At 46.1% G+C, this 26,970-nt stretch overlaps 1 protein-coding gene across 11 annotated transcripts in view; it reads left to right on the plus strand.

Annotated features, from left to right (window-relative positions):
* The window catches only part of NIN (ninein), a 60,330-nt gene that overhangs the window by 14,481 nt on the left and 18,879 nt on the right, over positions 1-26,970 (plus strand). For 9 of the 11 annotated variants that reach the window (XR_011141740.1, XM_068947572.1, XM_068947571.1 and 6 more), the window contains exons 5-21: positions 3,899-3,938; positions 5,799-5,989; positions 7,235-7,381; positions 8,952-9,119; positions 10,410-10,546; positions 12,164-12,304; positions 13,001-13,175; positions 14,075-14,185; positions 15,038-15,127; positions 16,524-16,677; positions 16,989-17,110; positions 18,697-19,223; positions 19,946-22,027; positions 23,238-23,363; positions 24,035-24,104; positions 25,020-25,235; positions 25,642-25,755. Coding sequence is in view for 10 of the 11 variants with exons in the window: in XM_068947572.1 (XP_068803673.1) it covers positions 3,899-3,938; positions 5,799-5,989; positions 7,235-7,381; positions 8,952-9,119; positions 10,410-10,546; positions 12,164-12,304; positions 13,001-13,175; positions 14,075-14,185; positions 15,038-15,127; positions 16,524-16,677; positions 16,989-17,110; positions 18,697-19,223; positions 19,946-22,027; positions 23,238-23,363; positions 24,035-24,104; positions 25,020-25,235; positions 25,642-25,755 (4,611 nt within the window). In the remaining variant the exon portion in view is untranslated. The remainder of the gene's footprint in view (positions 1-3,898; positions 3,939-5,798; positions 5,990-7,234; positions 7,382-8,951; positions 9,120-10,409; positions 10,547-12,163; positions 12,305-13,000; positions 13,176-14,074; positions 14,186-15,037; positions 15,128-16,523; positions 16,678-16,988; positions 17,111-18,696; positions 19,224-19,945; positions 22,028-23,237; positions 23,364-24,034; positions 24,105-25,019; positions 25,236-25,641; positions 25,756-26,970) is intronic. The other 2 variants (XM_068947580.1, XM_068947579.1) reach the window with 1 other exon arrangement.

Raw genomic sequence — 26,970 nt, forward strand, 5'->3', positions numbered from 1 at the left:
GGATGGCCGGCGCGGACCCGAAGCCGGTGGTAGGGCACGGGTCTCCCGAAGGCGTGCGGCGGCAGGGCTGGCCCGTTCCTTGAGCGTGGCTGAACGCAGCGCGTCCTAGGGCGGTTGCACTGGTTTCTGAACGGCGGCGTAGGACTTCTCTCGTCTCCCGCGATAACGGCTCTGGGAGAGGTGCCTCCTCCTTGCGGGAGGCTAAGGCTCGCAGAAGCGGCTGGCGTGTCCCTGGCACCCTCCCCGCATCTGTCCCCTCCGGTGCCGGCTAGCGCCGTTTGCCCCCCGAAGGAGGGGGGGAGCTGGGTGTGCGCTTCCGCCGTGACACCTTCTCCAGCAGGGCGGAAAGCGGTCTTGCTGGCGTGCCTCCGCAGCAGGAGGAGACAAATCAACCTTGTTTTGCTCCCAACTTGGAGCTTGCTGAAGCATGGGGCTGTGCCAGGTCAGCGTGCTTTCTCTAATTGCCGCAATCAAGAGCGTATGGGGAGCAAGCCTCGACCAGAGGACAAGGTTGCGGACTGAGAGGGTGTTCTTCAGTTTAATGCTCCTAAAAGCCTTTTACCCCCGGCTTGCTCTGTACCTGTCGGAGCAAACCCTTCCAGGAGGGTGAGGCTGAAAGTCTTTGTCTTGCGGTCTTCAAAGTGCAAACGCGAGGATCCCGAAGCACGAGCGTCTCGGTGGGTCGGGAGCTGTACGTAGTTGCTCGCTGTAGTGCTACCTCCCCGCAAAGGTGTGTGTGTTGATGCGACTCTGCTGGGACTGGGTTGTGCTGCTTTGCAGCTGAAAGTAACTTGCAAGCTGTGCCGCTGAGGCTTGCCATCTTTGGGGGGGTCTTTGCTCCGGCTGCTCACCGGCAGGGAGAAAAAAAATCAGGGCCGTAAACTTCGGTGCGAGGGATCACCTAGCCCTGTGCAAAATAGAATAGGCCCAGTGTGCGCTCCTGATCGTCATTTTAATTAGCAATATATTCTGGTGGTGAACAAAGGTCTGTCTCCCTGGAGCAGATGGCAGGGTGGGAGAGGTTGCTAAGTTGTTACGGGGAGAGGCCACGGCGAGCAAACAGCGCAGGCTGCAGATGCTCGCCCGGGCTCGGAGCTGGAAGGCGGCGAGCATTGAAAACCTCGGCCATCTGCCGCTCGGGCCGGCGAAGCACGCGTCTCTCCGAATAATGCGGTCCCCCCAATCCCTGCCTCCTGCGCGCCGCGCGTGACCCGCGTCCAGCTGCAGCGCCGGCGCGACAATGCCGCGCGTGACACCGGGCGCCCCCGGCCCCTGCCGCAGCCCGCCTTTGTGCTCCCCGAAGGCGCCCGCCGACCCCGGCCCCCCGCGCCCCTCCGCACAAAGGCGCCCTTGTCGAGCAGCAGCCGCCGCCGCGGCGGAGCGAGGGGCCCCGGGGTTCCCGCGGAGCGGCGCGCGCCGGCCATGATCCGTTAGCAGCGTGCTGCCGAGCCGGCAGGTGCCCGTGCGCTCTCCAGCCTCTTCTGCTTGTTTGGATGGGAGACGTTGCCATGTGCTGTGGTTATTCTTGGCCTTCCCCCCCCCCCCCCCCCCGCCCCAAGCAAGTGCTTGAAGCGGGAGCTTCTGGAGCTAGGCTGTCTGGTTGCATTTAACAACAAAAAAAAAGAAACCCCACTGCTGATATGAAAAGACTTCACGGCAGGGCGGTGGACGCTCCCCGTGCTCCCTACCTGGCCTCCCAGCACGGGGACCGGAGGAGGACGCTTTGCCAGGCCCCCCGGGAGCCCTTCTCCTGGAGCTGGGCTAGCGCTGGGGAATATACGGACGTGTGCAAACGGGGCCGCTCTCCGATCCCGCGCTCTGGGAACGCGGGCTGCTTTTGCTCGCTTCCGCGGAGGATGAGATGCCAGCCCCTGTCGCCTCGGTGGGTTTATCAGCAAACCGGGAGCTTGGGCAGCTCCTCGCCCCTCCGGCTCGTGGGCTGCCGGAGCAGGGCGAGAGGCTGCCCCGGCTGCGCTTGACCGACCCTGCCTGCGGCAGGGGAAACGTGGGCTCTTGCTCCATTCGCTCCCCCAATTTCTGCCTGAGTCCGCTCTGGGGGGGAGCAGCTTCAATCCACTTCTCCGTTCCGGTCCTTCCTGGCTCCCTCGTCTGTCGCAGTAGCCCTGGAAGCAGAGGGGCACATGCAAACGCCGCGGTGGTGAGCTGGGAGATGATGAAACAGAAGCAAGCAGCAGAGCTAAAAAAAAAAAAACAGTGACCTAATCCAGTTTCCATGGTAACGCCATAGATTAACGGCTTTTAGCTGTAATCTGAATGAGATGTATTGAACTTTTATATGATGATTTAGAGCCCCTTTATGTCCTGGGTGACTTTGAGTTTAAGTCCATCAGTCACATGCACGTGTAAGTATGCACTTCTAACTGTGGAGAAGTAGCATCTGCCTGTGCTGCTGCTGAGATGAAGTCACTATTGCTGGGCGCCATGTGTTGAACAAATACCATCAGCTGGCACGAGGGTGGTCCAGACTACAGACTGCCACATAATATGTGGTAAATCACTTAAGCAACGTATGCTAAATAAACCTGCAAGTGTCTCCTGGCCAATGGCATGTGGAACGACTTTTCCAAGCCCAGGAGCTGTGCAGTGTTTTTGGGTGCCTGCTGTGGGGGATTGCTGCCCTCTTCTCCCACGTCCTTCCTACCTCCAGGCTGGGGGCTGTTGCCCTGCTCCTCGTGCTGCGAGAGCTGATGTGGTATTGCCGCAGAAGAGCAGGATGGTTTAAAACCAGGAAAGAAGATAGTTTCTCTCTCCTGCCTAGCTCAGCGGAGAGCCCGCCTTGATCTCCTGGCCTGTGGCAGGGGCTACAGAAGGCTCTTTGGAGTGGGCTTAGCCGAGCACAGGCAGATGGGTTCCCCCTTATCAAAAAGCAGAAAGCAGTGAAAGCTTCATTTCCCAGCTCGTGCGTGCTCTGGGAGCAGATGTCCTGATTATGCTCGCGTGACCGGGTTCATTGCAGCGTAATTACCTGCTGCTGAAGCGTGTTCCCAGGTGCCCTGGCCGTGGGGTTTTGGATACCAAGGGCTCCTCGCTCAGGACCCACTGTGTGGGGCACATCATCACGGCAGGGCAGTTTGGTGCTTAACGCGTCCCGTGGGCAAACCCGTGCCACTTTAATTGGGTCAGATAAGCGCATGGTAAAGCTGCCTTGGCTGTTGATGGAGATGGGGCTGGCCCCGGCTGCAGAGCGGCTGCCTGGCGTGTTTGCTCCTTGCATGCGGTGTTGTGCCATGCCGGCTTTGCCCAACACTCAAACTGCCCGTGCTGTGGATGCTGGAGAGCTGAAGTGTGTGCCGTGCTCGTGTCCCAGCAGGAAAGCAGCCCAGCTTGCAGGCTGGCATCTTCCAGGCTGGCTCCTACCGCGTCCGTGCTGGCTCTGTGCAGTAGTTCTGCACTGGGAAAATAAGGTTGAGGCTTCCTATAAGGAAAAGATAACCCAAACTCATCTGAGATGGGTGGTGTGCATACGCAGCATGGGATCTCCTCTGCGTCCTCACCTTCTCTGCTGCCCTGGCAGGGCGAGACATGTGGAATGACTTGCTTGGAAGGTTTAAAAACAGCAGTTCCCTCCCTCCCTCTCTCCCCACTGACCTCCTGGACCCTGCTCTGATCTGCCCCCGTACCTCTTGCGTGTCATTCATCAGGATTGAAGAGTCTTGTTATAGCTGGGGTGCATGCTCACTGAAACACCTCGTGTGCCGTAAGCAGGCATCCTCAAAAAGCCTTGGGCTGACAGCTTGGCCCGCAGAGACCACGGAGATGAAAGCCTTGCAGCACTGCTGGAATCCTGGCGCTCGTTTGATGTCGATTGTGGAGTCTCTTTCATACGTGTGGTGTCTCGGAATAACAATAACCTGGGAATCCTTTGTTTTCTCCTCAGCACTGGAAGACGCGGGACAGTGAGGAATACGAGGCAGAGGGTAAGAGCAAACACCTGCATTTGTTTCAGCTGCATAGCCGGAAGGCAAATAACCAAAGGGATTTATTAAGATAGTCCACAAGCGTGGAGGAGTATCTTGCTAGCTAAAGGCTTTGTGGCTTTCTTGTCCCGCTCCTGGGGAACAGGCTGCTTCCCCAGTATTTTTCTGACCTATGCAGCTGGTGCAACACTGAATAAGGATGGTCCGAGTCGTGACACGGCACAAGGCGCTTTTGCTGTGTATTGCAGCATCTCAGTGCTTCACAGCAGCCACAGCCATCACTAGCTCCCCTTCTCCTGGCTTCTAACATGCCTCCCCCCCAGCTAGCTCCAGCTGCTGTGAAAGTCGGTGCAGTGCTGTGGGATGTGCAGGGCAGGGGCGAGGGAGGGCACTGCCTTCACTCAGAAGGGAAATGAGCCCAAGCCAGGAATGATGCTGCCTGTGCTCCCTTGTCTCCCCGGCCCCCGCACTCGTGCGCGGCCACCTTGCAGGCTCTGGAGGTGCCGCTTCTCCGTGCGCTTCCCGTGGTGCTGCAGGTTTGGGAGACTTTGGTCCCAGAGCATAGCCAGGACCGGGCCCTCTCCTGCTTTTGGGGCTGAGCTGGGTGAGGCAGGGCTGCTAGATGTAGTAGAGTGCAGCAGTCACTAGATGTCAGCGTGATTTAATCATTAGTTTCCTATTTCTCCTGCAAGGGGAGCGCAGCCTGACCCCTGGGTGCTGTGCGGGTGGCTGAGCAGGGAAGGCAGCGGGCAGAGCAGCCCGGAAGGGTCCTGCTTTGCTTTGGGAAATGGCTAAAGACTTGCGTGGGGCTGGTTCACGCAGGGATGCTCGAGGGAAAGGCACCAGACTTAGCCTGCGCAGAGGCTCAACGAAACCAAAGGCCGGCGAAGCTGCGCGCGACAACGCTCTCAGGACTAGGCTATGTAACTTAATTGCTCCAATGCCTTTTCCGTATTTCAGCTGCTGTCTAACCCCTTCTGTATCCAAGGGGATCGATTTTTAACTCCAAATGCCACTTTACCAGTCTCTTGGGTGAGGTAGAGGATAGAAGGGGATGGCCTTGCAGCTGCGAAGACTGAGTGTTTTGTATCTAATGGGTCTGTAAGTGCTTCCAGCTGGATAAGATTGCACTCAAGGTATTTGCTGGAGGTAGAGGAAATGTGTTCAACTGATGGCTTTTTCCCCCCAGAGTTGTTTGGAAGTACTTGGAGCAATACACACGCCGCTATTTGCACTCAGAGCACAGGGGCATTGTGGACAGCCTGGTCTGGGGGCAAAGCTTGTCCTGAGATGAGAACTTGAGGAGCTGCCCGAGACCTGCTCCTGCAGATAACTGAAAGCCGATCTGTGCTGACACACAGCTTGCTCTATCCTGTCCCTTGACCCCAGCAAACACTGGGCTCCAGCCGTGTCTCCGGAGGCCCTCAGGGCTGTGGGTTGGCTGCAGCCTTCTCTGTCCTCCATCCGCTCCTTTTGGTAGAGTCTGGTAGCGTTGCCAAGCTGATGCTTATTGCAGTACCCCAACATTGCAAGCTGTGCTCCGTGCTGGATGGGGTAAGGCAAACAGTATCACAGGTTGGCAGGGACCTCTGGAGATCACCTAGTCCAACCCCCCCTGCTCAAGCGGAATCACCTAGAGCAGGTTGCCCAGGATTGTGTCCAGACAAGGTTTGAATATCTCCAAGGATGGAGACTCCACTCCCTGTTCCAGTGCATAAGGCTTCTGAGGGCCAAGACCTGGCCGTAAGCACTGAGGACATAAGCTGCACAGGGGTTACGAAACCTGTGGGTCGTCCTGTGGTCGCTTTTGCATTGCTGATTGCTAATGACTCTGTTAAACCAATGCGGTCGCTGTTTCAGGCCAGCTGCGCTTCTGGAACCCAGATGACCTGACGGCCTCGCAGAGCACTGCGATACCGGTGCCCGACTGGGTGGAGGAGAAGCTGCAGGAGGTCTGCGAGCACCTCGGCGTCGCCAGGGACGGCCACTTGCACAGGAAAAAACTTGTCTCCATTTGCGAGCAGTATGGCCTCCAAAACGTGGATGGGGAGGTGAGCGACCCCGGGGGCTCTCTGTCAAGGCGAAGGTGCCGGGGCTGCCCAAAGCCTTGCTGGTGTCAGTACCTGTTCCCAGGTTTCATGCTGGTGTACACAAGCCTTAAAAAGCAAGTGCTGATTAGCAGAATTTCCACTACTTGGAAAGCAGGTTTCAGCTCCAGTTCATGGCTTTCTTATGAGTTTACTGGTTTCAAATCATCAAATGCATGAGGCTGCTCTGATAAAAGGTAGCTACCAGCCTTACCGGCGCTGTAACGTGCAAGCGTCTTCTCCTGAGTAAACTTTTGTTTAAAAATTTATCACAGATTCTCAGCGTGTCTCCTTAATCCCAGGAATGTTCTGGCTAGGAAGCAGGTATTTATTAAAATATTTGTAGACAGTTGCTTTTGACTTTGTTTGCAAAGGCCTGAGGGCTATTTCTGTGATCCAGAAAGAATCCATAAGTAAATTTTTTTTTAAACAAAAGGTTCTCTTGTCAATTTAGAATTCAGTTTTTATATGAAAAAGACTGTTTTGCATCTTAAAATAACATTTTTAAATGATTTTCTTCATAAAGTTTCTTTCTGAATGGGTATTCCTTTGCAGCATTTGCAACAAAATGCTTTCAGTATATGAAGAGAGGAATCTGAAAATGGAAAAATAAAAATAAAAGAAATTGAAGGCAAAGGAATAGGAAGGGATTATTTTTAATATCTCTAATCCGAATAAGCTTGGTTCTTCCTTTAATTAAAAAAAAAAAAAAAATAGACTGCCCTGAAGTCTAAAGTACATTTATTGTAACGTAGCGGTGACTTGCTGTTTTGTTCAGTCACTTCACAAGCTGCTGTGGTTTTAGCGCTTTTCTCACGCTAACTAGCACTGAATTCCTGAGGCCACCTGGTCTGGAGAGCAGAGTGAAACAAGTTATTTCATGCTGCCTCATGAGACAGAACTGCTCCAAGATACCTGGGAGCTCACGTGCCCTCACAGGCAGGGTTTTGGTAGCATATGTGGCTCTGCAGTTTTCTATACCTTTATATATAGATGAAGCTGTAGATGATTGTTCTCTAGGTCTCGTGATAGTACAGTATCTGCAGTAATTCTTTTGGTCTATTGCTTTACTCCTTTTTTTTTTTTTTTTTTTTCTCCTTAAAAGAAAGACCTAGGTAATTGAGCCTTGTCTGCCATGCCTAATTGTTATGCTGTAGTGTTTCTTATTTGGCTGTAACAGCTGTGATTTTTATCTCCTGCTGCTTGCAGGTGCTTGAAGAGGTGTTCCATAACCTGGAGCAAGATGGCACGATGAGCATAGAAGACTTCTTCTATGGTTTATTTAAAAATGGGAAGTCACTTACTCCCTCAGCGTCTACTCCATACAGACAGCTGAAGAGACACCTCTCCATGCAGGTGAGGAGCTGAGAGGAACGAACGCTCTGGAGAAGCCTTGAGCAGAGCAGACTGATAGGTCTTGTAAGGGTGAGAGATCAGCTAATGGAGAGATGTACTTGATTCAATAAGCTTCTAGTAACGGGTGACAACTGTTGAAGTCTTCCAGTAGATTTTTTCATCCCTATCTCAATTCTGTTGTGTCATGCTAGTATCAAAATTGCTTTTTACAGCTCCTTGATGAACGGAAGCTAGCCTCCTGGTTAATGGACACTGAAATAGGCCCAAATGTTTTGGAGTACAGTCAGCCTCCCACCCAAACCCTGCTGTACATCTGCTGGCACTCAAGATGTCCCATCTGTTTTAGATTTGTGTACTGTACTTGTTAAAAGTAGCCTCTCTGCTAGTGTTCCCTTCCCACCCCCCGCCCCGAAGGAAAGGTGTCTCTTCAGCAGCTGGTCACTGGAGGTTGGATGACCGGCAGTATTGCAGGCTGTTAGGGACCGTTGCAGCTGGCTTTGCGGGTGCTGCAGCAGACAGCAAGGGTGCTGTCATGCTGTAAATGTGGGCCCATCACTATGGGGGAGGCTGTATGAACGGCAATGTACTTCCCCTCGCAAAAGTTCCCCCTTTCAAAATACCAGAAGCGTTTTGTAAAACAGGAAAGTCCCTGGCTGTGCAGCGTTGCTGGGAGAAGACTGTGCTCGCTAATCCAGCAGTTCTCCAGCTGAGCTGGGGCCCTGGGGGATAATCCTGGGGAAAGGGAAGGAGGGGTATAAATCCCAAGTAAATCCCATCTACCCTCTTTTTCCCTTTCCTCCCCCATTTTTTCCCCTCCTGTGGGGTAGCTGTGCAAAGCCCTGCAGGGTTGGGAGGTGGTTGCAGGGAATGATCCTGCCACGGCCCTGCTCTCTGCCCTCCTGGTGGACATCGGCAAGCTGAGAGAAGCCAGCAGCTGCCCCTGGGGATCCCGTCGGTGTCATGGGCCGGACTGCTCTTGGCGGGGGTGGTGGGGGGGAGAGGCAGCTGCAGGCTGCGGTATGTGGGAGATGTGCAAGGAGCTCATTTGGAAAGCCGGGAGCCGTGAAAACATGGTGTAAATCATTGCATGCAGGGAGGAGAGTGGTGGTCCATGAAGACTAGGGGTATGCGTTTTCCACATGCTCTTCTCTAATGTTTTACTCCAGAGTTTGAGAATTGCTACCCATCTTTGCCTGGAAGCTAAGGGCTGTAACAAAAGCCAGTATGCGCTCCCAGCATCCTGCCTAGGGGAGACAATGCTTTAAGAACCAAAATGGCTTGCACTTGTGGTTAAGCGGTGGAAAACACTTTACCAGCGTTGAGGACAGCTCTGAAACTGCTCCTCCTTGAATTTATTTTAAATCCGAAGCGCCTGGTTACACTGTAGTGTCACAAGGTCAGCAGCAGTCCTCCTGGCAGCTGTTTGCACGGCTGTGAGGAAGAGCAGACCTTAATCCTTAATCTCTAGAGGACTGTTAGGGAAATATATTTTTAAGCTTTCCTTGTCCTGGGGTGGTCAGATGCCCGGCTCTGCCTGTGCCCAGTCGCATCCTCTCCCCTCTCTTGGCAGTCCTTCGATGAGAGCGGGAGGCGTACGACCACACCGTCAGCAATGACGAGCACCATCGGCTTCCGTGTCTTCTCCAGCCTGGACGATGGCATGGGCTACGCCTGCGTGGAGGGGATCCTGGACACCTGGCACGAGGAGGGGATAGAGAACAGCCACGAGATCCTGAAGGTAACAGAGCGGCTCCTGCCTGTCCAGTTTTGTTTGCCTTTTTTACTGTGGCATTCTGGATTGTAGCTTCGAATTGGGTTTTAGAGCTTTTTTCCTCTAAAATTCCCAGTGGGAGTGTAGCTGTTCTTGGGAATTTCCAGTCATTTCCGTTACGGAAATGATGATGAGAGCTCAAAGAGAGCTGAAGGTTGACGATAAAATCTAATGTGCACAGCTTGCAGAGGTCACCTATATTTGTAGAAAGCAGTTTGATTCCTTCACCTCGCTCAATAGCTGCACCTGCAAACCATTTAGCATGGGGCTGGCCTGAACTGTTGCTGAAGTGGAGGGCAGGATTTGATAGCCTGCCCAGTAAATAGTGTGTTACTATACACAGAGTAAAAGGGTAATTTTGCAAATCGGGTGTGCTGATATCTGAAGTAAACCCCTTCCCTGTCTGCCTCGCTAGAAACTGTGGACAGGCTAAAAGACCATTTGATGTGTCTGTCACGTTTTTCTTGGCACTTAAGGTCTACATGGATTTCAGACGTTAAGTTTGCCATAAACACTTGATCCAAAACTCTATCATTGTGCTCAGGCAGAGAACACACTCGTAGTTTGGGCTCATGCAGTCCGGTTTGGTAACTCGGACTCATTTTAACCGGACTCGCATGGTATGCTGTTGACTTATCTTTTGTTTGTTGGTTGCTCTAGTTACTGGCTTGCCTGCTTTGTTGCCGTTATTGTGCGTTTGCGTGCGTGGAGCCCTTCGGTTACCTCACTAGCTCTGTTCTGTGCTCATGCTGAATCAGGCTTTGAAGGACGTTACCATCACAGTTGCTAATGATAAGGTTGTTTTTTTTCCCTCCCTAAAGGTAGTGAGGAAATGAAATACACTATGAAATATCTCCTGTAAGACTCCTGTATTGTATGAAAAGACTTCCTTTTGTTTAGCATAATCACTTTCAATCACCTCCTTGCAGCATTTGAGTATTTTAAAAGGCCAACATAGTCAAGCCCGCTATAGAATTGATACTTTTAATCAGGCATAGCCTTAATTTCCTGTTAGTCTTACCGTAGAATTGTGACGTTTTTCATCTTTGTAGCTGGCAGCAGCTCTTTAATGTGGGAAAGTAGCAGAGGGGAGATGTGCTGGTATAATTGCCCAAAAGCAGTTTGTAGCAGATTCATCAGCAAGCGAAGATCTTCTTGGAGCCTCCTCAGCTTTTTTCTCTCATTTTAGGTATGAATGCCTTCAGGCTCTACAAAGAGGTAAAGGTTGCTCTGTTCCAATGACTCATTGTTTTACAGGCTTTGGATTTCAGCTTGGATGGGAAGGTGAACTTGACAGAACTGACGTTGGCTCTGGAAAATGAGCTTTTGATAACCAAGAATGGGATCTATCAAGCAGCGCTGGCGAGCTTCAAAACGGAGATAAGACATTTGCTGTAAGTTGTCAGGATTCCCGTCTCCTCCACTTCCTCACCGCCCTCTTAGACGTTTGCCAAGAGCTTAAGTAGCAACTGATTAATCGCAATTTGTCATGCATCTGAAAAGGATATCAGACATGGCGCTGCAGTTTCACAGGAAGTCTAGCTTTTGATTTTTCTCGGTCAGAAACTGCGAACTCTTCGTTATTTCGTTTTGCACAGTTAAAACACCAGAATACAGCCAAGTATCATAGGAAAATATGCATACAAAAACAAATCAAAACAGCAGGCTGATTCCAGCCCTGTTCTCCAGCCTGGAAATGGTCATTAATGGCCAAGGAATGTAAATCTTATGATTGAGGCTGGTGCAATTTGGCAAGCGGTACCTTGAATGCTACGTGATTTCTTGCTCTAGTATTACAGAGGTTTTGCCGTGTGATGGAAGGGTGTGTGAGCTACAAAAATGCCATGCATCTCCTTTTTTCTTTGTGCTCTTTTGTAAGAGGTCCCGGGAGAGATTTTTAAATAAGACCCAATGGAAAGGCTTTTGAATAAATTCTCAAGGTGTACAAGATTCCTGTTTACTTTGGAGCTGCTTCTTGGTAGGGCTTTTCCGCTGTGAGTAACTGCAACCCTCCTGGCCATCACTGTCTGCTCCTAAATCTGTATAATTCTGCATCTTTGCAACTAATCTCACCCATGCCCAGACACGCGGTTTGACTTTGCACTGGTACTTGCCACGCAGGGTTTTTTATCCGGAGTGCGTTGTAGATGGGGAAACAATGCGTTGCAGGCAGGGGACCAGAGAGTCCATAGCAGTATCTACCTGCCAACAGCTCAAATCCACAGAATTGGGTTATGGCTCCCCTGTGCAGACATTTAATCAGTTTTCTAAGAGTCGTATCTTCAGTTTTGTGTTGTTTAACTTGTGTAACTGTTGTATCCGTATGCCACGCATACAAGCTGTTAGCGTGTCTGGTTTGTGCTGTGTACCTTTGAATGCCACCTTTGGATGTTTATCAGTCTGTGCTTCCACCTCTGTGCCATGCTGTAGATGACTCTCCCTAGTCTTTAAGACTGCACAAGTGCTGTTATCTGTCTGCCTGTCATTCATGCTTGCAAGCTGCCTACTTCATTTGCGTGGCTACAAGATGAGGCTTCATATTATTCAGGTCTACACGTCTACCTTTTTACATACAGTCTGGAGAGTTTGCTACCAAGTTTTCATTAAGAAAGCTGCCCAACATAGTAAATCTTATGAGCTTGTTATTAAAAACAGATTGGATGTAGTGTAAGAACGACATGGCAAAGGTAATAAAATGATGAGAACAAGTAAATGGGGCAGAAAGTGGCCTGGCAAAATGGCATAGCCCTGCAATAGCAGGGAGCTAGGCAACAGCTGAGGAGTTCACATGCTGAATGCTCAGGCAGCAAGATCCATGGGGATATTAAGGCAGGTCTAACCAGAGCTACATGTGCAAGTTCATAGCTAACGACCAAATACAACTGACGATAAAACACCCCCCGGAGACCCTTCCAAGCTGCCCTGCTGTGTGACGAGCCTCTTGTGTGCAACTTCTTTGAGTCTGGGGGAGCTGGGAAAGAACTAACCCAGAATGGCTGCACTTACTGTAGGGAGCGAGTTGACCAAGTGGCCAGAGAGAAAGAGAAGCTGCGATCAGACTTGGAAAAAGCAGAAAAACTGAAATCTCTGATGGCGTCCGAGGTTGATGACCACCATGCTGCGATAGAGCGCCGGAACGAATACAACCTCAGGTACGGCACACCGATCCAGCCCGTTCGGCGCAGTGGCTGGTGCGAACAGCCAGCCACAGGGCACGAGTCACTTCTGCTTGTCCTAACTGTTGTTGTAGGTATTATTCAGTGTTGCAGGTACTCAGTAACCGAGGCAATGGCTTGGGGTGAAGGATGGGAGAAGTGCAAGTATTTACAATTTAACTGAAAATAAGCTTGAACCTGTTTTCGATGTAAACTGCATGTTTGGCCAAGCTAAAGCAATTCTGTGCTTTCCCCACCTGCCAGACCCTTCTGCAGGTCCCAGAGAGACCTGGTCCCAGTTCCCATCTCTCTCTCTGCATCTCAACCCTTGCTCTAGTCACCTTGGTGTCCTTGCATTCAGTTTGCCTTCCCAGTTAGGAGGTGTGTGCTGATGTGAAATTGAAAATGCTAATTACACTGCTTGAAGAAAAATCAGATTTAATCCTAAAACAGCATCTCTGATCAGGCCATGGGTTGTATATCTAAAATTCGCCAAGTACCACGTAGCTGATCTGTGCTACTAATCCAAACATTGCTGTGTTTCTCCCAAGCAGTCTTTTCAGCCTGGTTAAGTGCCAACGCTGATATGAGCAGGCAGCTTCACATGTGATGACTGCCACCGAGCTTAATTCATAGTGGTATTTGCTGCCTAGCTCTTTTCATGAGCTTTCCTTACCTTTGATGCCTTAATAGGAAGCTGGATGAGGAATACAAAGAACGAATCGTGACTTTAAAGAATGAGCTCCGGAAAGAGCGAGAGCAAATTCTGCAGCAGGCTAACAAACAGCGTCTGGAACTGGAGCAGGAGATTGAAAAGCTGAAAACTGAGGAGAACTACGTCCGTGACCGCCTCACCCTTTCTCTAAAGGTACCAGGGACTAAACGCAAATGGGATTTTCCCACAAAAGGCTAGGCGGCCTAATAGGGGGGAGCAACGGTTGCAATTTTGTGCTTGTTGAGACAATCTGTGACTGTATCTTGTGCTGGTTGAAACTAATTTTAGCTGCAAGATAGAGGCATATTTGTAACAGTGTTTTTGGGTCACCTCAATAGGTATTCCTTGGATTTCTGCTGCCCGTCATGTGCAGAACACGCACATGTACAGCTCTTAGATGGGTTGTTTGCCTTGCTGGCAGTCTGACTGTCCAGCCAGCAGATGATACATCCTGACAAAATCTAAAACACTACCTAAAAATCCCTAAAACGAGTTTGCAGTTATTCCCTTTCAAAAATGATCTGCTGCCTCATGAACCTTTTTAAGAGAACACTTAAATTGCAACTTTTTTCTGAACATGACAGCCGCCTTACTTGAATTTCATTTTTTAAACTGAGCGAAAGCTAAGGTAACGGTGTTGCCTTACAAATGATCTCAAAAGTTCTGACAGTCAGAGGGAGGTGATATACCTTTTAAAGATGTTTAGGAGAGCAGCTTTTAAAGGGATTATTGGCCATCCTATGAGAGCCAGGAAAACTATAAAATATTCTGAAGCAGTGAATTGAAAACGGAGAGGAGTCACAGGATACAACTGGTGCGTGCTTTGCAAGCTGTGTGCAGGCCTGAGATTCACACATCTTGCTTTAATGTGACGAGAGGAATGGTATGCGCATGCATAATAGAAAACAAATTCACCATTCCTATCACTAGCAGAAATTTTTAATGTAGTGTTCTGACTTGATCAGAAGACTGTTCTGTTCTTATGAGTTAGCGTTTTGAAAAGGAAAACCTGAGTAAATGGTAAGGCTGCTGGTGGGTTTGGTTTTGTTTAGGAAAACAGCCGTTTGGAAAGCGAGCTACTGGAAACTGGAGAAAAACTGGCTGAGTATGAAAGTCTGGCAAGCAAACTGCAGAGGAACTTGGAAAATGTCCTGGCTGAGAAGGTAAATCCCTCCTCTTTCCATTACGTGTTCAGAATTAAACCTCTTTTGAATTACTACACTTGAGATGCCAAATTAATTAATAGCAGGAGGTGCTTGGGATCGATGAGCTATCTAACTGTGACCAAGCCAGGGTGCTGAATTGCACAGCTTACCTAGTTCATGTAGGCAGCTTGACTTGAGCTTCGGTTAAGGAAACTATTGATACTTCAGCTTAGGTGTAGTGTTAAGTTAATTGACAGTTAAGAGCCCTACAGTGAAACAGTCACTCCCCAAATCCGCAGGGATTTTTCTTGCCTCAGTATATGGACTTGGACAGACCCAGTCTGCAGGTCCTTTCTGGGGAAGTTGTTAAATGCAGACATCTTTACTTGGTTAAATTTTAGTGAAAACAGAGGTAAACAAAGTGTAAAAAATGAGCATGGTGCGGTTACAATAAGCTGTTCATAATATTAGTTTCTGAAGAGGCGTTTCTGAGTATGCACATGTATAGGCAAATGCACATAATGCTGGAGTTCTTGCCCAATATCTGTTTTCCAGACTATAAGGTTGGGATTATTTATCTCATCAAAATACAATTACTTTCTGCATGTATTAAATTAGAAAGGTATCATCTGGAATCAAAATTAGTAGTCAATACGAGAACTATGGTGGAGTAACAGCTAGTATTTGCTAGGGAAGCTGCTGTTTGTCCCCTACCAGAAGGGAAGTGGAGCTTCCATGTTTTTTTAAGGACAAAAAAAAAAAAAAAGAGAGAGAAAAAAGGAAAGAGGGAGAAGACTGAAGAATTGCATCTGGGCTGCAAGCAGGGGTATTTGGAGGAAGAATAACTGGATTGTTTTCATGCTATTTCAGTTTGGTGACCTCGATCCCAGCAGCGCGGAGTTCTTTCTGCAGGAGGAGCGACTGGCGCAAATGAAAAGCGAGTACGAGCTGCAGTGCCGGGTAAGCTGGCCTCTGGGACTTGAGACTCGGCACTAACACCCGATGTGCAGATGTTCACGGCAAATGTTCTTGCTGGAAATGTTCTTGCAGCCAAGATTAGCAGCACGCACGCAACGCTGCCATTTTGTTTCCTACCTGATGACTTTCTTACGTTAAGCTAAGCTCTTGGATGGGAGAAAGCCCTTTCCACAGAGGCAAATGGTCGAGCTAAGAGATGAGGCGCCTTGAGGGTGGGCTGGGATAGGGTATATGGAGCCTCCTTTGATCAACAGATGTCAACTAAGCTTACTCAATACACAGCTATGCACTAGGTGTTTTCTGACTTGTGAAATAGCTTTGCCCTAGTTTAAAGTCAAAATTGCAAGGATTAACAACAGAAATACAATGTATAAGAGTTCTGTTGGTCGTTTCTATAACAGTAGTATTTTAAGTAAATAAAATTGTAGAAACTTAAAGCTCGTCTCGTCCTCCTCCCAAATCTTGTGCAGCCGAGTACTTTAAGTCGGGCCCCGAAGTGTCTGTCTATGCATCTATTTTCTGGTGACTACTATGGTTACGTAGCATAAGCATTCAGCTCATCTATTCTGCGTTATCCTTTTTGTTCAGCAAAGGACTATTGTGACAAAAGGCTGTGCATAATGTGAAGGAGCACAGTAGCTCTGCGAGGAAGCTGCAATTTAAAATCAAAGATTTTCTAGAACTAGTTGCTGAATTAATACTTCTGGATAAGAACTTGCTTGAATATGCAACTGATTTCTTGAGTAGTGGCAGATCTGAATCAGTCTTCAAGGTTCATTTTTCTGAACCTTTCAAATCTGCCAAATTGTGTGTTTACGCATTCATGGATTCATTTTCCTCAGTAAACACTGTTCACTGAACTCCGTGCATCACATTTGGCACAAACTCTTGGGATATTCTGCTTGGCAAGCGGGCAGAAGTACCAGATGGCAAATGCAGTAATGAGGATATCTCTTTCCCAAGGCAATCTTCTGCTTTTGATTTGATTTTTTAACGTAGAAAGGTGTTTGAGAGGTTTCTCAAATATATTCAAAATGTTCTGAAGTTGCTGCCTATGAAAAGATAATGAGAGGAGGAATATAGTGAAAGGTACTAGAGCATGGTATGCTTCAAATGCAAAATATATGCCTGTTATCAACCTGAAGAATGTTCTGCTGTTTCGGTGGGTAAACACATCTGTGCCGCTTGCACAGGCTGGAACCTGGAGAAGGGCGCAGTTGTTTTGCTGCTAGGAGAGTGACTGTTAAAAATATTATTGACAAGGCTTTACCTATAGTAATTCTCTCCTGAGTGCCTTGTCATTAGTGTGCATGCTGGTTTACGGGTGTTCGTTTGCCTTGGTTTGTTTCATTCAGGCTTCTTTATTTCCCTCCCTCAGGAGTTGCAAGATCAAATAGATGAGCTGCAGTCTGAGCTGGAAGAGTACCGTGCTCAAGGCAAAGTGTTCAGGCCTTCTCTGAAAAAGTCACTCTCGGAAGAGTTTGACGTGGATATTAAAAGTCATGGTAATAGTGGCATTGAGCCTGACCAAGGTAAAGTATCTTTCCTATGTGACGGTCTTCTATCTAAAGATATTTATGGTGACCTTTTAGATGCAATTATGTAAACTTTCCCAAACCTTCATAGGCTCCTTGAATAACACCTCCGTTTTGCTGTTTCATACTAGGTGGAGTATGGCTGCTGTGGTATATAATTAAAGCTAAAATGAATGTTTATAGTTTCTAGTTACAAGTGTGTGACTGGAATTTGAGAGCGCTGTAGTAGCTGCCTAAACAAAGATGAAATAATTCAGTTGAAAAAGTAACTCTTTGGATTTTGAGAATATATATAATTATTTTCAAAGGACTTGGATCAGAAGACTGCAATCCACTGAATATGAGCATAGAAGCAGAAATGGTTATTGAACAAATGAAGGAGCAACATCACAGGGATGTACATCACCTCAAGCAAGAGCTTGAAGACGCAGTAAGCTATTTTACCTTAATACGAAGCTTCAGAACTTTTCCAGCCTCTTTCTACGGGAGATGACGGGAAAAGGACTAGCAGGACGGTCTTGGGAAAAGGGCTTTGTTTTGTGTTTCTGGTCAAATTATGACACTTCTGTTAATCTGGGCCAGCCTCTACCTTCCCTTCTCCTTCTGCATATCGCTCTGTACTTGAGCAGTACTGGAGAGGGCTGAATGAATGCTGCATTATATCTACTCACCACCCACCAGATAATGAAAGAGGAGTGAGCCTTTCAGATGAGGTATTGCGTTTCCTGTTCTGAAAGCCTGGTGCATCTGAATCAGTCACTTCATTCACGTTGGTGTGGAATAACTGTGGATTAGAAAAGCTCCCGGGGGAGTCCGTGTTGGTAAATGCTATGCTTGTGCAGTCTGGTGTTGAAATGTGATCGGGGCTGTGCAAGGATGGAAATTCTACTGTTACAGCACCTGTCCTGAGGAAAACGTGCAGTCAGTTCCCCATTTTCTGGGTGTGGATCTCTTGGCTTGCGGATTAATCTTACCGTACCTGCCGAAATACCTGGCTCTAGGTGGAACAAGAAGGGCTTACAAGGTCAGAGGCAGTGCATATGTACCATGCTGGGTCCAAAACAGGGTTTGTGTAGGAACACCAACAAGGTCTGGTGGGCCAGAGTGGTACCTTTCCCTGTCTTGGGGTGGGCATCCTGCCCAACCCACCGTGTCCAGCCTTTTGAGGGCTAGTTAGCTTAGCACAGCTTTGCACACAGCACAACACCCACCTCTGACCCACACTTAGCGTCTGCATGAAGATCGCAGTGTTTCCAAGCAAATAAGACCTACCCTCCTCAGCCGGTCAAGTGCACTGAGGTGGAGGTGTCCCCAGGCTTCTTCTGTAAGAGTTGGTTCAGAACCAGAAGTAGAGGGTCCTTTCAGGCCTTCCTTGCATCTTTTATCCCAGGACCCACCTCCACATATGAGCTGATTATAATAAGTGTATTCGTTTCATGTACGGCATAATGCAAGTGCACTGACGCTGTATTCTGACAAAGCTGACAACTCCCTGCTCTTATTAGCAATGTGAAATGAGGGATGAGAGTGGCAAAAGGGGACCAATAAAATATTGCTCTGAAATCCTAACTTCTCTCTAACAGTTTGTCTCATGTTTCTCTGCAAAAACTTTTTAAAGGGGAAGCCCTCATCCGCCTCTTGACTTGGGGACGCTTTTTCAAAAGCACTTGGTGAAATAGAGGAGTCCATCTGCAATTTGTGAAGTGAATTAGGACTTGAAAATTGTTAGTGGCTTCTCTTTGCTTTCACAAATTTGCTGAATGGAAAAGCATGAATTTCACTGGCTTGTAGACAAAAATCATCTTTACTCCAGCAAGAAATCAAGCTGAGCGTCTTAGGATTCTTTGCAGGGGAAACCAATTGTAAGATACTAGTATGTAAATCAAAATCTATAGAGTATCTAGAAATACATAATATAGAGAAAACATTTCTATAGAATAGAATATGTAACATTTTCTATAGAAGATCTTTCTATATCTTTGTAGAAAATGAATCAATCTATTTCCCTTCTTGTAGGTGAGTCATTATGAAAAGCAGCTAGACGAGACAAAAATCTACTGTGAAAAGGAACAAGAAGATATGAGGAAGAAGTATGCTGAAGAGATACTTGTCATGGAAAAGCAAATAATTGGCCTTAAAAACCAAATTGCAGAACTGCAGGGAGAAACAGCAGTACTCCGAGAACAGCAAGAGAGGCTTGGCTGTAAACATAACGATGAGAAAAACAAATTGCAAATAAGCTTCAATGAGGAAAAAGCAAATTTGCAAGAATTACTCAGGCAGGAACATGAAGAAGATGTTCGAGTTAAACTGGAGGAGGTGAACGAGAAGTTTAGTCGAGAACGGGAAGAACTGATTCAAAATGGTGTCTGGATGGAAGAAAAGATGAGAGTTTTAGTGCAGACACTGCAGGAAGAAAAGGGAGAGCTAGAACGTGACTTTCGTGAGCAGCTGAAAAGGGTGACGGAAACGCATGCCTTGGAGAAAGAGGAGCTACAGCAAGAACTGCTGAGGAAGCACAAACAGGAACTGGAGGAGGAAAGGTGAGTGCTGTTGCTGGTAGTGATGTATGCTGGCCTTGATTGCTTGCCATGTTGACCAAGGTAAAGCTAGTGCAGAAATTACTCCAGATGCTTAATTCAAGTGTGTTAGCTGTATAGTGCCATTACTTGTTTTATTCCAGAACACCGATAGGCTGGTATCCAGATGCTTTTTCTTTGGACCTTTCTCAAGCAGATATCTATGTTGATTTTTAGCTCATCCAGAGATAACAATACTGTTAAAGCATAAACAGCCATGATTAATTTGAGCTCTATTCAGTATCCCTGTGCTCCACAATCCTTTGTACTTAAGAACTCTGAAAATCCAAATATTGTTTTTTCCCAAAGAAGTAAATGGATGGAAGGTAAACACATTTGGCTAGAATATAGTGTCAAAGTAATTTGAACCCTTCTAGGGGGAGAACCTCTGCCTCTGTGAATCCGATCGCAAGTGCAGAAGGGCATGTATTGTGTAAGAAGCTATTTCTAAGGACACTTCTTGAGTTACATTCATTCCAAGGCAATTAGATTTTTTTTTTTTTGAAGTTTCAACAGGCTGCCTCAGATTTAACTTTGGCTCTCAGAAGACCTATTTGATGGGTTTACCTGAAACTTGGTGAAAATGTAATTTTTCAGCTTGTTTTATTAAGTAGCTTAAACAGCCGTTTGAATCTTTTTCTGAGTGAGCCCAGAGTTTAGTAATGTGTTATGTTAACCATGTTTAGGAAAAAAATGGAAAGTGACTATAACAGAAGAGCATCTCACGCAGAAACTGAGTTTTCTGTGAACGCACAAACACTTACGAATAAATATGAAGACACGATCCAAAATCTGGAAAGACGCTACCAACGAGAGTTGCACGAACTTGCCGAACAGCAGAGGGAGGAAAGATCTCAGTGGGAGTTTGAAAAGGATGAAATTATCCAGGAGGCTGCTGAAGCCCAAGAACATCTGAAGGAAGGGCTGGCTAATGAAAAGGCTGTTTCTCTTGCTCTAACCCAGGAAAAGGAACTCCTGGAGAAAAACTTCAAGGAAGAAGTGAACAGGTTGGTGTGTGAAAAAGAACAGCTTCAGAAAGAGCTACAAGATCTGAGAAATGCTACTGAAAAGCAAGAGAATGAGTTGAATGATAAAATAGCGCAACTCCAAAACGACCATGAAAAAGAGCTAAAGAACAAAGAAGAGTGTATATCCACGATGGAGGAAAGTGGGAAGCTGGTTAGCCAACAGCTGGAGAGACTTGACAGCGAACATAAGCAAGAGAAAGAACAGCTCAATTCCAAACTTCTTGCTTTAGAGAGCTTAAACAAAGACATCTGTGTAAGGGCAGAAAGAGAGAAGGCAGAGATGAATTTGGAAATCTCAAATCTTCAAGAAAAAATACAGAAGTTGCAGTGGGAGACCCTTAATTTTTCCACTCTACAAAATCATTATAGAGTACTGGAAAATGAATATGCAAAAGCAAAAAGCAAAATTGCTTCGTTGTCTGGTATGGAGCATCCGGGAGATGATGCAGCTGTTCTTAGGAGTCTGCAGAAAGTGCATGAGCAAGCAGTGAAGGAAAACGTCAGAATGGCTTCTGAGATCGTCGCACTGCAGCAAAGGCTTCAAGCCATCGAGCGTGAGCCAGTGAGACGTGCCAGTTCTGACCGCGCAAACTCTGATTCAGAACAGTCCCAGCCGCAGGCTGCACTAGATCCCGTTGCAGAAGGGTTGCCCAGCGATTGTAAAGACACAGATAAGGGAACAGATTCAGATGTCTTTCCACTTCTGGAGGCTAATATTACAGACCTTACAGAAATGACTGAGGCTCATTCCAGTTTGGAGAAGCCATGTGATGAAACTAGGACAGAGAGTCACGCTGTTAAGGTGCAGGTGTGCCAGATGCCAGGAAGTGTAACAGCACTGGAAACTGGTTGTAACCACGATGCTAACAAGAAGCAACAGCTAGTTTCTATAGTGCCCTTGCTGCAAAAAAAACAGAGAGATCTTGAAAAAACTCTTGAGATAGTTCCCAGACTAAAGATATTACCCAATGATATTAAACGACAGAATGTCCGTCAGCTGGTAAATAACAGAATAGCTACCAAAAACAAAGGCTTTTTTTCTGATGCTTCTAAACTACAGATTGAGCTTGAGGAGGCTGAAGAACTAACTGGTGCTTCTCTCCAGCTTAAGCATGTTTCTGGATCAACTAAAGAGAAGGGTGACCTGAAAAACATAATACCTCAGCTTTGGAAAAGGATTGAAGATTTAGAAGAAAGATCAATGGCACAAGCTAAACTTCTGTCTTTACAAGAAGATATCCAGGTGGAAAATGAGGGGCTGAAATCTGAAATGATAGAGTTAGTTGAAAAAAACAAAGTACTAGAAGACAATTTAGCTAAGCTGAGATGCCTTCGCCGCAAACTAGAAGAAAGTAACCTAGAAACTATTCAACTCAGAGAGGAAAAAACACAGCTCCTCAGGAAAGTTAAAGAATTGGAAGACATCCAAGAGCAATACACACAAGGAAAAATAGATGCACCCAGTGAAAAGTTAAGACTGCAACGCCAGCTTGGAAAAGTGGAAGAACACACCGCGACATTTAAAGTTCTGCAAGACAAGCACGCTCAATGTGATGTCGTGATGAAAGAGATCTCTATGGAAAAAAGAGAGCAACAAGAGCTGAACAGAAAGCTGAAAGTTGCTACTTTGATTAACCAAAATGACATGCATCCTCATGAAGAGAGAGAAGCATGGAGCACGGTGACGCATGGTTTGCAAAGTACATGCAGTGAGCTGCAGCAAAAAGTTGACCTTTTGAGGTAATGTACACTTAAACTTTGTGGGAAACGTGCAGGCCCCACAATAATCAAACTTGCTGCTTGCTCTGCTTAGAAACTAACCTAGCAATCCACTGATTACTTTAACTTCTGCTGGCTGACTTACAGTTGCTGCATTAACAAGTAGTTTAACTGTGATTAGGAAACAATGCCTTGGATTCTAACTACTAGTAAGCAAGCTCTTTAAACGTGGACAATGAGAGTTGAAATACGCGTATATGATTTACTCCTCTTTGAACGTGATCTAACATGAGCGATGGTCAAAGAACAACTTGTCAGCTGTGCTGTCTGTGGATAGTCATCCTTGCAGTGTGTAGTTTTATGGTAAACCAGAGACCTATGTTTTACTTCAAATACGACGGTAACGTTTCCAGAATGCTTTCAATTTTCATACTAATATCACCTCTTCATTCTGTTCTTTTCTAGTACTGAATGTTACTTGGAACGCTAAAAGTGCTTCAATTTTCTAAATATTTGAAGTTAACACTAGAAAATGAGTACTTTTTTCCTAGTAGGAGCACTTAGTGTTAGGAGCCCATATTATATGGTATAACATGGTAAATACCATCATAACAAAGAGAACAAAATAATTACCTAAGTTTTTAACTGCTGTATTTAAGTAAGTGCTTTTTTGGGGACCGTAAAGTGGTTACAATGACTAATTTGTGTTCAACAATGGCTTCCTGTAAGAATTTGTTCTTTCAAGAATTACACCATGCCTCAATTATTTCTCTGCAGTTGCCTCAGGAAAGAAAAGGCATTTTCAAACTCCGCTGCTTCCATGCTGGTATTCCTAGCATGTTAGACTCTTGAAATAGCTGGTGAAACTGCTCACGTTTGTAGCAGTTTGCATATTGTGGTGTTCAGCTGTGTAAAGTTATGACTATGTTATTTGTAATCTAAGAAGTAAAAGGTATAGTACAATATTAAAGCTTGAAGTTTTTACTAGGTACCTTAGTTTCTTTAACTTTGTGCACCTTTTTTGTGAAGGAAAAAAGGCCCTTTTTCAGCGATCTGAGAGGAACTCTCACTAAATGAAATATAAAATCCATATGCAGTTGATAGGTAAAACTAGTCAGTAGTAGCTCTGTTTTTAAAACATCATCAGTAGTTTAGCCTTTTTGTAACTCTTCTCCCTGCCGGCCTAGACAATATATGGAAACAGTTTTCAGTTGTCTCATCTCTGTCATAGATGTGAAGCCGAGAAGCTCAGGGAAGAAAATGCTATTCTGAAAAATGAAGTAACTTTATTAAACGAGGAAGGTAGCGCTTCCAACCTGAAACTGAGGGAGCTAAATGGATCTCAAGAAGAAATGCGGTAAGAATTGAACAGGGCATGTATTGTGTGTGTGTGTGTGTATGCTTTCAGGTTTCCGTTGCAATGCAGACACGATAGTTGCGTCCCTTCTCAAAGCTTTCACGTTAGAGATTCCACAGAATTAGAAACAGACTTATCTCCTGCTGCCATTAGAAATCCAGTTGGCTTACAGTCTGTTCTTTTGCATTTCTCACCTGTCACAGCTTGTTCTGCCTGTTCCTGGATCTAAAGCAGGGACTTCCTTGATAGGAGCTCTAATGGCCTAGTAACCCATACGTGACTGATTTTGCAGCAACACGGACCTACTCAGGAGCAGAACTAATGTGATTCCTCTGCTTGCTCCAGCAAAGGCAGAGGTTGCTAGGCATGTATAGCCTTAGAAAAGGCGGGAAGAGGTACAGTTTGACATCTTACTTCAGTAGTTTGGCCGTTGACACGGTCTTTTCCCATGATCCTCAGAGTATCTTAGCCTCCTAGGAAAGAAATGTGTGGATATCTCAGAAGTGAGTGCTCACTGAGCCTAGGCAAAACAGTGATGCTAAGCGAAAAAAGAAAAAGAAAAAATCCAGAATGACCATTTCTAGTGATAAGATGTCAAAAAACAGCCCATTCTTGCTGCCTGTGTCTATTAACAGGTGCCCCTAATGTTAACGAGCTTTCCTTTTTCTTAGGCAAAAAATAGAGGCGGTAAGAAAGGAGAAAGTGGCTGTACAGAAGATGGTTGACAACCTGAAAAAGCAGGTATACAGACTGTGTCTGTAATATTCTCTGTAGGAATCTTTGTGACATCTAAAGAAAGACTTTCATACAGCAAAGGCCATAGAAAATGGACATTCTGTTCAAACTTCTTGATAATAACTGTACGTTCTCAATAACTGGTCGGGGTGGATGTGAGGCTTTTGACCTGATTTGAAGACAACTGCAATGCTACTGTAACCATTTAGCTTACAGACTTGAGAGCATTTTCCACAGTAAACTTGAAAGTATGCTTAATGGAAATATAAAATTAAAATCTTTCCTTTGTAATCTTTCTGGGTAATGCTCTGCAGTAGCCCATGGGAAATAGAGGTTATGTGACTCAGCCTCCTCTTATCTCCCAGTTAGCTGCCTCTAGGAGCACTGCCAGCAGTGATCCCTTGCTCCTGTCTATGGGATTTTACCATCTTCTAAGGGAGCTTTGTTGTACTAGGCAAATAATAGAAGATTTACGACGTTCTTATGCTCATATTCCTCTTTTAGTAATGCCTAGTAAAATTCTACTTGCTCAGAATAATCTACCAGTTTACCAGCATAACCCTCAAGGTATATTCCAGCATGGCAAAGGGAAGGAGGAACTGAGGAGGCTGCCTTTATGCATGCAGCATGCTGTCAGGAGGTTTCCCACTCTTAGATGTGCTACTGCTTGATTTGGCTTAAAATTAGGGCACGGAGCAAGTTAAATAGGCTATAGAGAAACAAATAAAGGAGTGCTGTTGGGAATGAGACTGTCACCTAGAGTACAGTTAATTACTGTTGTACCTCCCTGGCCAGGTCATCGAATTGTAATGACTCTTGTCAGTATATTTCTTTTTAATCATTTTAATAAAAAGGAAACGTTTTAAAAATCTGCTCCCCGGTGTAAAGGTACTCATAACTGACACTGCTGTCCAATTTCAGGTAGTGGATCTGAAAACTAGGAACCAGCAGCTGGACTCTGAAAATATAGAACTTAGCCAGAGGAATTCCAAAAACCAAGCAGATGTTCAGGATCTTAATCAACAGCTGGCAAGAGTACTCAAGCAAAAGGAAAGAGAAGCAGGAAAGTGTACCTTGGAAGAATGGGAAAAAGAGAGATTGCTACTGAAAGAGGAACTGGAAAACTCTAAAATAAAGGTATAGAATAACACTGTTGCTAATGGTATGAAACAATTTTTTAGGTATGCATAGGTACCATGGCATTAGCACCCCTTTCTCAAACTGTGTGTGGTCTTTCAAATCTGAACTTTCCCGAGTGCTAGCTGCAAATGTACGTGCATGCAGGGATGGGGGTGGGAAGGAAAGACGGAGGCTGCTTTCTGGCTGCTGTTGGGAAGGGAAACAGGTAGAAGCATGCAGTTCTGTTTTGCAAATGGATCTTAGCGATGCTACATACTCCCACCTGTATGTTCCAGGATGCCTGTTGTGTTCAGTCCAGTGCCATCCCAGCATTAACTCATGTCACTGGGTGGAACACCCCCTGGCTAACCTCTGTTACTCTGCCCTTCTCTTTAAGTTGAAGTCAGCCTTTTATTTTTTCCAGTCATCAAATATGGTGTCTTCCCTGGAGATGGAGCTGTCAAAAATGAAAGTTCAAGCTCATGTATTGGAGCAGGAAAACCACATCCTCAAGCAGGAGCTGGAGAAAACAAAACAGGTATGGCAGCCTACTTGACTGCAGTTAGATAATGGGTTTATTCCCCCAACAGCCAGCAGGAACGTGACTCTCTTAATGTGCCCTACTCTCTTGCCTGAATCTGAGAGATTTATTTTTTTTCTTTTTGAAGAAAGGCCGTAGCAAAAAGGGAAAACATAGACTTTGACAATGAAAGCAAAGATATAAAGCTGAATTCAAACAATATATTAGGCTTTTCTGGTTTGTGGAAATAAGAGGGGATGGGTCAGAGGGACGTTTTACTGCGCTAGGATTCTTCAGCTGCCATTGAGGCAGCTGATCATATGGATGTATGATCCATATCCAGCGAAGGCCTGCTCTCTTTCAGCATGTCCTCTGAAAGAGAATTCCTACTGCTAAAATCCCTCTGAAGACATTGACATCTCTTAAAACTTCTAAGGATAATTTCCTGGAGGGTTTGGTAGTTGATATAAGCATGGTTCAATAGGCTGTAAATACATGTTAATAATCATAGATAATACAAGGCTCCAAATGAGTTTTAGCCCTCCTTATTAGGACCCGCAAAGTCATTTTCTTTACAGACTAAAGCACTCATTTGATGTTTCCAATGCCTAGGGTTGATAATGGTCTTAAAAAGCAAAAGCAGATGAGGCCTATTCAGTAGAGAGTGGATTGTGGCTTGAGTGTAATTAAAGACAGAAGATTGAGCAAAGACAGCACAGGAGGAGGCAGAGTGTTAAGCTAAAGGATTGAGTGTTAAATGGGAAATGGACCATAGGTCAGCAGTACAGGGGTTTTTTTCCCCCCCTTCCTTGGAAGTTGGTCTCAATAGCGGTTAAGTTGAATCTGCCACATAGAGGTTAAGTTGAATGCTGATATCTTCTTTTAGAAAGAAGACTTCCAGATCTGTTAGCTTGTTTATGGTGATTTTTGTTTTGTTTGTAAACAGAGCCAGTGAAAAACCTATGGGCTTGGTTGACGGAAGCTTCACTTTCTATTGTAATTGGTGTCATACTACCTGATTGATCCTATATTAAACCAAGTATTTTGATAACTATTTTGTAACTATAACACATTGATATGCCTCATGTGAGATGCGCAGTATCTGTCTGCTGGCCTGTGATTGGTAGGATGGGGAAAAAGACCATCCCTAAAGCAAATCTGAAGGATCACAGAGCAACTGGAGAATCCTTAGCACTGCTCTTGCAGGAAGGATGTCTCGGATCATACCAATGG

The sequence above is a fragment of the Struthio camelus genome, chromosome 5 (assembly GCF_040807025.1).
Source record: "Struthio camelus isolate bStrCam1 chromosome 5, bStrCam1.hap1, whole genome shotgun sequence".
Lineage (NCBI taxonomy): Eukaryota > Metazoa > Chordata > Aves > Struthioniformes > Struthionidae > Struthio > Struthio camelus.